This window comes from Nothoprocta perdicaria, unplaced genomic scaffold (genome assembly GCF_003342845.1).
Source record: "Nothoprocta perdicaria isolate Ctin4 unplaced genomic scaffold, notPer1 scaffold_32, whole genome shotgun sequence".
NCBI classification, from domain to species: Eukaryota; Metazoa; Chordata; class Aves; order Tinamiformes; family Tinamidae; genus Nothoprocta; species Nothoprocta perdicaria.
The window spans coordinates 3,722,268-3,734,551 of NW_020455555.1; the positions used below are offsets into that span (position 1 = coordinate 3,722,268).

General features: G+C 43.0%; 1 protein-coding gene across 5 annotated transcripts in view; it reads right to left on the minus strand.

Annotated features, from left to right (window-relative positions):
* Nucleotides 1-12,284, minus strand: part of ANK3 (ankyrin 3) — a 154,682-nt gene that overhangs the window by 71,317 nt on the left and 71,081 nt on the right. For all 5 annotated transcript variants that reach the window (XM_026042980.1, XM_026042979.1, XM_026042978.1 and 2 more), the window contains 6 exons: nucleotides 8,877-9,074; nucleotides 7,111-7,209; nucleotides 4,568-4,666; nucleotides 3,259-3,357; nucleotides 969-1,166; nucleotides 320-418 (listed from right to left, as the gene is read on the minus strand). In XM_026042980.1, the coding sequence (XP_025898765.1) occupies nucleotides 320-418; nucleotides 969-1,166; nucleotides 3,259-3,357; nucleotides 4,568-4,666; nucleotides 7,111-7,209; nucleotides 8,877-9,074 (792 nt within the window). The remainder of the gene's footprint in view (nucleotides 1-319; nucleotides 419-968; nucleotides 1,167-3,258; nucleotides 3,358-4,567; nucleotides 4,667-7,110; nucleotides 7,210-8,876; nucleotides 9,075-12,284) is intronic.

Sequence of the window (12,284 nt, forward strand, 5' to 3'; positions counted from 1 at the left end):
CCCTGTCATGGGAGCGGGAGGAACAGAGCCAGCTGCCTGACAGCTCTGATAAGGGCTGTAAATAGTCCACGCAGGAAGGGAAGCAATGGTTTGTCTCCAGTTCCCTGCGTGGATACACAGATGACATTTTGCTGTCAATTAATGACCATGGAAATCACTTCTGTCAAGAGTCTGCTGACTCCAGGCAGCCCCAGGAGCGACTGGGATACAAAACCTATAAATTCAGTTAAACCTCAGCTATGAATATTAGTGTGTGTGGTGGGAAGTGGGTAGGATGGTATTAGCAGACTATCAGRCGTTACTCTGCCTCCTGGCCCACCTTTCCAGCAGCATCTGGAGGGGCGTTCTTCTGCAGCAGGAGGTTGGCTACTTCAATCTTCCCATATTTTGCAGCCACATGTAGAGGAGTAAATCCTTTCTGTAAGAGAAAACAGTTACATAGCAGCCTCAGACCTTCTTTTTCCTACAGTGTCTGAAAATCTGGAGCAGAGAACAACCCTGGCATAGAAGGAGACTGCTGTTTCCTCACAGTCCCTTGCATAGAGGGGAAATTGTAGCCCTGAAGGCAGCAAACCCACAGCATCCCTATTCCTGCCCTGACAGGCCTGGATGTCTTCCTTTGCAAGAAAAAGCCACAACTACATTAAAATGACGATAAAAAGGGTAAAGCCAGTTCCTGTCCTCACACCGTCACCATCAAAGGCCCAAAGACAAGGACGGGTAACAGCTTATCAACTGCCAGAAGGAATTTCTGCCCCGCATTCCTCTCATTCTGAAACAAATGCATGCCTAATCACTTGGATACACAATACATCAGGCTCTGAGATAAGAGCACAAAGCTTTGTACCCTTCTAACAAAGCACAGCCTCATTCGTATGTTATTTGCATCTTGAAGTAGCTAACTCACAAGCAGCACTTGACACACATTTATTTCAGTATTCAAGTTATCATTTCCGCAATAGCTTTACCTTGGTAATGATAGATAAAGATGCACCATGATCCAAGAGGACAGAAGCTACATCTTCATGGCCTTCCCGAGCAGAAAGATGCAAGGGGGTGTAGCCGGAGGTCGTGGCTGCGTTGGGAGATGCTCCCTGCTGCAGCAGCTGCTGCACTATATCTGCTTTTCCCAGCCGAGCAGAGATGTGCAGCGGCGTTTGGTCATCCTAAACACACAGGAAACAACATGGTCCTATGTAAGAACACCAGGGATTGTATTTGGAGAGAAAATATTTGTCTGGATTTTTCTCAGATTCTTTCGAAATTGCAAATGAACATTAATTCTTCTGAAGTCTTACCTACTGAATACTGAACCTTGGCTTTCTTTTGTCATATCATAAAGATACCTGGTGCTTTGTTGATGTATTCAAACATATCCCCCGTAAAAGTAAATAAATTTGAGCAGTTTTCTTAATCTGGACATGCCCCACTTGTCTTTGTCATAAAATTACATTGAGTTTCCCGTGGAATTTGAGACCTTTCTCAGAACACAGTGAATCCACATCTCTTTTCCCCACATCTGGGCTTCTTTTATGATTTTGAGTAACATCTAACAACATAACCATTGTTTGGGACAACCTGAAGAGCCCAGGGCACTGTGCCCTAGCACACATGTACTAGATAACACATTTTGTGCTTTTTTATTGGTGAACAATATCTGGTATTTTGTGACTTTACAGGAGGAAGCATCTAAAATGAAAAATCAAAGATTATTATCTATATGCCATTTAAAAGAAACAGACCATAATCAAATTCAATCATTCAAAAATATCAGGAAGCAAAAAAACAATGTGGTGTCAAAATCCACACTCACTTTTCCAACTGCTCATTCAGATCAAGGTAATCCCATTGATTCTAAGTATAAGGACTGTCTTGTGTCTCAAATCCTATTTCTTTTTCTTCAGTGGAAACACTGAGGTAACCTGTGACCTTGTGCTGCCTAATAATAATAATTATTATTAATCATTTCTTCCTTCTTCAGCATTTGTTTTTGTGTTTTTGTGCTCCTGCATCAGAGTAGTTGTGGGGGGTTCTTTGCCAGCAAGACTTCTGCCCCTGCCCATCCTCCAGTACTGACTTCACACATTTGGGATTTAGGATGAGACAGTGGCAAGTGCTGCCTTTCTGCAGGGCCATTCTCCTCTGCTTGCTGGAGATTATTCATGTTTTGCTTAAATATTGCCAGTGCAATGCCAGTTTCGCACAGATTCTTCATGGCAGAGCACAGCACCAGCGTATGGCCTTTCACTTGCACCGAGATGCTATTTATGATAACAAATCGATCACAAGCAACGACAGTTGGCACAAATTAAGTCATTGTGTGAAATTATTTCGCGCGTATTTGCATGGCTACGCTTCCGAGCACGAGCTGTTCGCTTCCAGGACGCCTCTGGCGGTTTGCAGAGCACATGATTCACTCCTATTGTCAGCCTGTTTGCAGACACAAAATGTTTCTGCTATAAATATTTAGTCAGAGGTCCTTATGAGTAAACATTCTTCCTGGTAACTTGGCTTGTGAGCCAACTCTCTGATGATAATTTCACAGTGAAAAAAGATTTATTTGAAATTTTATTAATTTAATGACTATTTGCAAAGCAGTTTTCCTTGTCTGATCTCTTAAGGTGACATTTATTGCTTACATTTATCTCCTTTCTCTGTTTCCTTCCTAGAACTATCCTATTTCTCTTATTCTGTATCCATCTTGTTTGTGTCTCAACCACTTACTCCTCCCTTGTCTTTCTCAATTGTTTCCCCTGGCTCTGCTCCTTTTTTCTTTCCCCATCCTTGGGCGACCTCCCTCTTTTGTGCCTTCCTTGACCAAAGCCCTCCCCAGGAAATCCCTCTCCTGCTCCAGCTCCCTCTTCCCATGGCCAGGCCAGCCCAGCTCACAGTCAGGTCAAGTCACCATGCTGGCCCTGGAATTTTCTTCCTGTGCCTGCCCGTTGCTTTTGGAGCCACATCCTAAYAACCATTTGCTGCTCTTCGGGTGTTTCACAGGGTATTGGTGAAAACACAGGCATGGCACCAGCCTGGTGTCTCTCGCTGTCTCTCTCGAGTGCTGCACACTCACAACACTAATGAACAGAGCACATAAGTCAACAAGACCATCATTACAAGTCAACAAGACCATCATTACACCAAAATCTATGGCTTCACCTGCCTTTCTCCTCCCAAAAGGGATGTGCAAGAACAATGTGACTCCTTGCTTTGTTAAATATGAATAGTTTACAGGACGTTACGCCTGGGCCATGGCCTTACCTTAGCTTTGGCTTCCACCTGAGCTCCATTTTGAACCAGGTACCGAACGACTTCTGTCTGGCCAGCTCTGGCAGCCATGTGCAGGGCTGTTTCTCCTCTCTAGCAGCAGCAGAAGAAACAAAGGAAAACYGAAACTTAACATGTTTCATAAACACAAAATACCAGCGACCCAGTTCAAAATAATCACCACAATAACATCTTCTAGGTGTCTTTTGTGAGCAAGACGGAAGATCAAGTCAATATTTGACCTCTGAGTTGTATGCTGCAAAGCAATTTATTTCTGGGTCATTTTCTTAACATAACGTTACCTTTGTKTTTAGCATTTCTTTGAAAAGAAACATTGCAATTTGTGTATTCAATAGCACTTTATTAATGGYGTTAAAAATTATGTCCTTTCACATGGCTCCCACCTTGATCAAACAAAAACTTAAAATGATTTCCAAGTTTATATATTCAGATAGGCATATCTTTCTTGGCTTTCCTGCCGCTGTGCCCTTTGCCCTTACCATCATTTGTTATCTGACAAGCATTCAGATGAGGAAACAAGGGGAAAAAAAATCCTTGCTATGTACATACATCCAAGGCTTCACACACTTAAAAGACAAATCCAAGGAAACCAGAATGAATTCAGGAGGGACACTGCTTGCTAGATATTTGGACATTGATATGTCTTAAGGTCCAAATAGTAAAAAATTTACAAAGGGTGTTGTGTATATCCATATTAAATACAGTTTGATTTGCAGATGAAGATTTTCATAAAAGATTCTGTTCTAACTGCACTTGCACGTRGAAGCTGGAGGGGAGATTTTGACGCCAGTCTTTTACAATGAATCAGTTTGCTTCTCTGCACTGTCCATCYAACGCTGACTTGAGTCTTTCCAGGTGCCCCGGGAGCTCCGGGGCACTGGGGCCCGTGGGCAGAGGAGCGCGTGGGCACGGCTGTGCCGACACAAGCAGTGTGTCCTGGCAATCTGCTGCAGCCTGCTGACAACAGCGGAACTCCCATCGAACGGCAGGCCCCCGGGAAAACACTAACCGACAGTCAAGCACACATCTCAAAAATGACATCTGAGAAGCTACAGGGGGTATCTGCTCATTCCTTCCTTAGCAAATACAGAGAATAAAGCCAGCCTCTTTTGAGGTTCCCCCAACCTGCCCAAGGTGTGCTCAGCTGGAGCCTGCAGGCTGCACAGCAGGAGCCACGGCTGCTAAGGGGAGGGATGGCAGCATCCAGAAACGGGCACTTCACATCCGTGCTCACACGGCAGCACACGGAGACCCTGYCACGCCGCAGGGCCCCGTCACTCACCACGTTGGTCGTGTTGGGCGATGCTCCGTGATGCATCAGCTGCGATACGATATTTACGTGTCCCATGAAGGCAGCAACRTGGATCGGAGTGAGCCCCGACTGAAACCAAACCAAAACCACACTTAGCTGTCTCCTATCACAATACTACTTCTGATATCCGTGGGGAAAAATGAGTTAGACTCAAATAGGGAAGCACAAGTGCTTGTTCTCCAAGAGGATCTTCTCTTTCCAAAGACATATACAGATGCTTATAGTAAACTGCACAAAAAAATGAAAACATGTATGGGTATGACTCACAAGCAAACATAAAAACATTCCAGCAATCCATTAATTCTTCAGAAACTAAAATCAACTATAGCTAAGCAGGTTTTCTTTCCCCTCAAGTTCTTGATTTTACGTTCTATTTAACATTTTGCATATACATATAKATAKATAGATAGATAGATAGATAAATAAAGAAGAAATCGTTGCTAAATGCCATTTTAGACCAGAAAAAAAAGATGGATAGGTTGATAGGTTCCTGGTACAAAGACAGTACTTCTTGGAACATATAACCAATGTAAAAATATATATCCATTCTCCCTGCCTAAAACAATGTTTTTTGGGTCCATAAAAATGCCTATTGATCTCATGGTGGGCTCCATCCCCACCGCTTCTCCAGGAGGAAGGGAATTTGAACATGTGGCATCCAGCCACAGAGGCCCAAACACAAATGACGTTGGCTGCTACAAGACATATAGCATCAACAGGAAAGCAAAAGGGAGGCAGAGGAGAAGGGGGAAAAGGGAGCAGTCATTTAGCAGGGCATGACTGCAAGGCTTTTGCTTCAGAAATCAAATTCTTAGTTAATATTTCTCTAAGTARAATTACTCTGAAACCTCTTCCCAGCTGCTTCTGCAGAGCTGCAGCGAGAGGGAGCCAGGGGCTGCAAGGGGTCTCTGGATACCCCCTCGCTGCGGGAGCTGCCCGCAGAGCTGCCACACAGAGCCCGGGGGACAGAGGTGGCAACTGCAGCTCGGCTCTTTTCTCATGCAGAATAGCAAACACGAGCAGGAAGGCAGGCTAAGTGGTTCGGTATGTTATTTCTTCTCCCTTTCTTGCAAAAATTAGTAAACACTTTAAAAATAGTAGTCTGCAGGAAATAAAATGCACGTGTGTCATATCTGATCATAAACTGTAACTCATACTCCAGAAATTCAAGCCTATGACCTGAAAAAACTTTGCAATATCTAAACACAGAGGTGTGCAGTCTACCTTGAAAAGACTTCATCATCCAACGTGGCAACAAGCATCACCTGTGACAATCAGCTGTCCATACAGCATTTTGGAGTTGTTTATGAGGCACCAGACGTGGCCCTGCTTCACCCGGGCACACTGCTCAGCCAGACCTGGCAGGGAAGGCAGCTTGCACACGTGYAGGTGTCTCTGGGGAGGAACTGCCAGGTTTCTGGTCAGGTTTCCTGATGAGCTGCAATAGTCTTCCTTTCTCTAGGGAAATGGTGGCTAAGGTGTGGGTGGTAAGTACCAGCTCCTAATCCTGCCTTGAAAGGTTGTTACGGTATAAAGCCAGCCAGCAAAAGACACAGAAAGGAAGGCAGAGTAAMAGTAAAGAACCACGATGAATCTGAACAAATGCAGTCAACTGTGGTTTTGAAAAGGTATTCAGGGGGTGTGTGAGCTGCAGCAAGGGCAGACTCAGTATCCTCTCAAGAATGCCAGAATTCACGTATATTCAAAGGATGCACTGTGAAAAACAGAAAGGGAAGTCTTCATGCAGGCAAGCTTTCTAGTCATCGCCCTACGATTTAGGAAGGGAACATATGATTTGCTACTGAATAACTAGAAAAACTAGAACAGAAACTCATGAACAAATCAACCTCCACTTTAGGAGAGGAATTATTTCTATTTAATTAATGGCATATTTTTACTTTTCCTAATCTGACTTCTTCCACATTGGTCTCACRTTCATATATATATGACCTCTCCTCCCAGCCTAGAGGATACAGAAACAAAATTTTCCATTGGTTCCCAATTAGTCTCTCAAAACTAACACAGCAATTGAGGTAATAGCCTATTGATTTCTGTCTATCTGATGTGGAATCACCAGTGATGGTAGGTGAATATCATCCTGTGCACAAAGACAAAACAAGGTCTGCGAATTAAACCACCTTTCAAATCCTTTCAAATCAGGACTCGAGTGAAGCACAGGATTCCTCTGCTTTCCTTAACCGTGCGTTCTTCATTTCTGTGCATAATCCACAGGCAGAAATAAGCAGAACTGGTAGATCATTTTTAAAGCCTTTGCCTGTTATACTTCACCTGTTATCCCTACTTTATCCCAARGTCCAGCAAACACCTGGGTGCTGTGAATCATTAGGGCAACTGAATTTATTCGGGTTTATTATTTGCTGATATCTGGTTGAAAGTCATTATTGACTGGAATGACATGCACTCTTTCATAAACATTCAGATATTAATCAACATAATCATGCTTTATTTTGTATCAAATGGGCCAAGACAAAAGTGCAATGACTACTTCTCACCTCAGTCACAGCTTGGATAGATGCACCGTGTTTCAGAAGAAGTTCCATTACTTTTATTCTGTTCTTCTTGCAGGCAATGTGAAGGGGAGTGAAACCATTCTGTGAACGGGAAAGAACATACTTTTTGATACCAAACATCTTTACAAATTAGAATTGGGTGGGGATTTCACATAAACATTTATTTGATGAAAAACRCCTCTCAAATTGGTTTTGATTTCACTAAATTTTTCATTTATGAGAGAGAAAAAAGATATAAAGTTTAAAAAGCATATTTTATATAGCCATTTTAATTATAAAATACGCTATCCATTCCAATAAATTATTTTTTTTCACCTCAGTTTACCACAAGTTATCACAAATTTCATTTTTGCTGAAGCACATTTTTTTTTCTCCTCATTGCTGGCCAAAAACAAGCTCACAAGAAACTCTTATATTTTCAAACTCTGAAACTTGGAACCTTTTCCTGAACTATTTTTTACTGCTATTTCTCTTTCATTCATGATCTGCCAATTTAATGCAAACAAAATGACTCTAGCTCTCCTTAAAAAAAGTCTACGTGCAGCAGAGCAAATATTTAAGACTATCTTCACATTTGCTGTAAGATGAAACAACAAAAAAACAAGTTAAACATAAAAATAATTGCTGCCCAGAGCACCCCAGGCAGAAGAGCAGCCATCAGTCTATGCTGAACGCTGGTGCTCGGATGAGGACACTGCCCACGGTCTCTTCCTGCTTAACCATCCTGGGCAGGATCAGGACAGAATAACAGGAATGATTTAGTGGGTAAGGAAATTTGTGGCTAGGTTACCAGATCACTGAGCTAACACTAAGATGTTGGGGTTATTTCAGAGGGCCAAAATAAACATTACAGGTCTAAAATCCTCCTTATGTGTCAATAATGGCAAAATAAATCTATATTCTGTAATACCTTGACCAAAGACATCAAAAGACAGGTTGATCTGACACAGGAAACAGTTTAGAGAGAAAGAAATGCTGAATCCTGTGTTTGCTTTGACAAAATAGCTGAATTCCTCTGTTTGCAGGGGGTTTGGGAACTCAGGTAATATTTGGGGAACTGAATGAATCAACAGCATCAGGCTGTGAAATCAACGTTTGACCCAATTCACGTCAGAAATAAAACTTTTTGAGATAGTTATTGAAGACCCATGTATAGAGAAATTTTGAAGAYAGCAAGTATGATTTTAAGCAAAGTGCATTCAGCTTGCACACAGTTTAAATAGTATAGTTAAATTTTGTTGATGGAGTTGTTTTTAAATCAGAAAGACTCCATTTACATAACTGTAAAATGCCACAAATGTGTGTTACCAATTCATGCTGTTTTTTTTTCCTGCTTCAAGTCTTTGAGAGCTAATACAAATTCTCTGTTTTAAGGGCTACTGATCATTTTCTCTTTACAAACATGCAGAGAAGGAGAATCTCCCCTGCACTAATAACCACAGCAGTYATGCCTGCAGCTGCTAAATTTATTCAGAATCCTAAGAAGCTACCAGGAGGCAAAGGTGCTCCAGTTACACTAGAAATTCATCTAGCACTGCTGACTGCCCGTAAGCAAAGGTCTGCTCTGGTTGCATGAAAAGCATTACTAGTGCTTTGAACTTAGAGCATCCTTTCTTGGGCTGCCCGCACTAATGCAACAACACGTCCTCCCTGCCACCCATCAGTAGGCAGAAAATAACTCTCCAATAAATCTCACTGCAACGTTGGGAGCACGTTTAGCTGCGTGTCGTGACCGGCCAGGTACTCACCAGGGCTTTGGCGTTGGGGTTGGCTTTCTTGTCCAAGAGAACCTTGGCAACTTTGTAGTGGCCGCAGTGGGCGGCAACRTGCAGCGCGGTCAGGTAGTCGTTGGTGACGTCGTCGACGGGCACGTTGTGCTGAATCAGGAGCTGCACGCAGTTCAGGTGATCCCCCTGTGTTGCCATGTGCAACGGAGACAAGCCATTCTGCAAACAAGCAAGCATCAAATTAACCCAACATCGCTGGGTGAGAAAACAGGCAGAAAAACGCCCCTCTCGCCCTCTGCCCGCTCTGCAGGAAAGGCTTTACGTGCCCCTGTAGCTCCCTCTCCAGACTGAACCCCCTGCACACCACGGCGAGGGCAAAGTTTGAGTTTGGAGCTCATCTGGTTCGAGTTCACAGACAGGTTCACTCTAAAGAATGGCACTGCTGGCACTGCTCAAAGCAGGGCTTATTTCAGCTAGGGTAGCTGCCTAGTCCAAGCTGAACGAGTTACCAGCTTCATGACTAACTAGGAACAACACTGGTACCAGAACTGTTTCTTGCAATATTTATAACAGCTAATCAACAAGATTTTACATATATTACTTTTCTAGAACAAAAACAGGCTAAACACATGAGAAATAATTTTCTGAATTTTAAGGAACTGATCCTATTTCATACTGAAAGGTTAGAAAGATTGGCCAGAATAAAGGAAATCTTGTCAGAAGAGATAAACGAGCTCTTCAGAGATACCTCAACACACCTTCCTCCATTTCTTTCCTTTTTACTCAGTCTTCCTGATGCCAAAATTAGATTCAAATTCAGTTGCTATTATGGTAACCTATAATCATATGTAATCTATAAATGACAGTACATGGAGTTTGCCACGATGAAGAAACTGAGACTCTTGCTCACAGGTGTAGTGCCCTCGTGTGACCACTGTTAGCATAGGCAAAGCAGCAGGGCAATAAACACTCTGCAGCTGAAACCCCAGGCTTTCTGGAGCAGGTGATTTCTCTCTCTTCCCCTTTCCCACAGCCATATCATAGCAGTAATGACAAATGCTCCAAATACAGGTGGAAACACACAGGGAGCTCATTTTTTAAAGTGACATGGAAGAAGGATGGTGAAAGCAAGCAGGCTAACGCCGTCTGAACCTGAAAGCTGTTTACAGACAGCGTTGAAAAGCAGAGATTCTTGGATCCCATTTTATCTTTTGGGTAAGATTATCCCATGGGCATCTTATTTGTGATTTGGGTTGCCTTGGGTTAGTCTCTCTCCCATTCCCACCGACTGCCACAGCAATTATGTGCTGCACCAAAGCTTGGTGCTGGCAAAACACTGAAAATATTTCCACTGTCTTCTAGTGGAGTTTAACAGAATAAAAAGGAAAAAAGGAAGTTAATTTCCCTCAGCCACTAAGCCCTCACAATAATGCTCCGTGAACTGATAATGTGAAGAGAAATAATCTATGCTCTAGCTAGGTTCTGGGGGGGGGAAAAAAAAAAAAAAAAAAAGTAATTTCAGGCACTGTTCAAATCCATTTTTAGAAGAAATTTCCTTCAGATAAAAAGTGTAATTTATTTAACAATAATATCTAATGAACTACACTGATTAATAGAGTAAAAAACGGATGGAAAAGGGGGGAAGAATCAGAGCAGTCACACATCAATAGGGTTAAGCCAGAAAGATTCTTGCCAAAAACCTGTTGTGGATGAGCAAAATGCAGCAGATTCTCAGGTTTAACACAGAAGAGCAAGAGACAAGCCTGGATGGTAAAGAAGTTAATCACAAATATGGAGCATTGCCTTTTGTTATGACCAAAACTAGTCTTGTTCTTCACCTGTTGTAGTAGAACAGACTCTGTAATTTTATACAAACCATTTGATAATGCAGTGCCTTTGTCTTCGCAATTTCAGTGTAAATATATTAGTTATAAAAATGTTCTCCCTTCCCCATCCACGCTGAGACAGACAAGCTACCAAGGTGTGCAAGATGAGAATCAGTACTGCAAAATGGAGCCACTAAAACCAGTAATATAACAGTGTTTATATATAAAAATTGCCAAGAGATGAAGAAACTTAAAAGGAATAAAAGAGGTTGATGCTCACACAATTTCTTAAAGAAAATAGGAAGAGGACCAGAAAGATAGAGTATCAAATGGCTGACTGGGCACAGGAAGAGAGAGAGATCAGCRATGCTTCACTTAGCTTGTAGCTGTGGTGAAGACTTTGATTAGGGAAAGTGTCATTGATTCTTAAAAAGAGAAAAAGAAAGGAGCAAGAAAGGAGGCAAAGAAGCCTTTAAAAAGTGATAAAAAATGTGGAAATTGATATTCAGAGACATTACATCTCCCTGTCAAAATCACTGGAGCAGGCAAAATCACTAGGAAATTACTGGCATATTCAGCACTAGAATACAGGTTTCTTTTGCTTCTAAACCTTTGATCAATCCACCAGCTCTCTGCCTCCCCTGTGGATAAATTTAAGGTTATTCCAAAAGGAAAAAGGGCTAGCATCACACTGTAAACAACCTGTATTGGGAAATAACAAGAGTTTCTTGGTGTGTTAAACACCAGACTTTGGTGATTCTTCTGAAACAGCCTCAGAAAACTTTGTGAAGTTCAAATTCTTTCACAGATGTGCCCTATTTTCAAGAAAATACATTCTGATTTAAGGAGAACAGAGCCCTGCATTTTTTTCCAGAGGACAGGGCTATAGTGCCAAATGAGTGGATTCATTAGTGTCATTCAGAGGTACTTTACCTCTTCGTTTACCTCCTGAAAATGGCACAATTAACACATCAGAGGGAAAGTCGGGAAGCTCTGCACTTCCTTGTGTTCCAGATACTGCAGTTCTCCCTCCCTGAGAGAAGAGCTTGACTGGAGCCATGCAGGAGGTCACCAGAGCCTCGTGCACGTCTCGGCCCTGCCCTGAGCCACGGCCGGGCTCCCTGACGGGCTCGGCCTCACCGCAGCTAATGGACTCCGGCTGAGCTGGCCTGCGTGAACCCCTCCAGAAAGAGGGATCAGGTCAAGAACCACAGGACTCTAATGGCTGTTGAGGAATGACTGTAAACTTAGGGGTAAYACCTGACTATGGAAAACACGTGGTGGAAAAGCAGAGCATGGGGAAGGCCTCTGGAGGGCACGTCGGGCACAAGGCCTGGCCTAGGGCCTCCTGGCAGCCGCTGCTCCCGGGGCAGGAAAGCGGGAGCCACTGGAAATCCCACGTGCCGAGGATGAGGCCGAGCGGCTCCTGTCTGCCAGGGCAGCCCAGCGGCTTCRCCAGTGACTCATGCAGCTCAGGAACACTGCTGCCAACCCCCGAACAGAAGCTAAATATATTCCAGTGAGGGAAAAAACATAAAAGAGGGAGGAAAAAATAGAATAGAGAAGGGCACTGAGACAGAAGAAGGCAGGACGATAGAAGAGA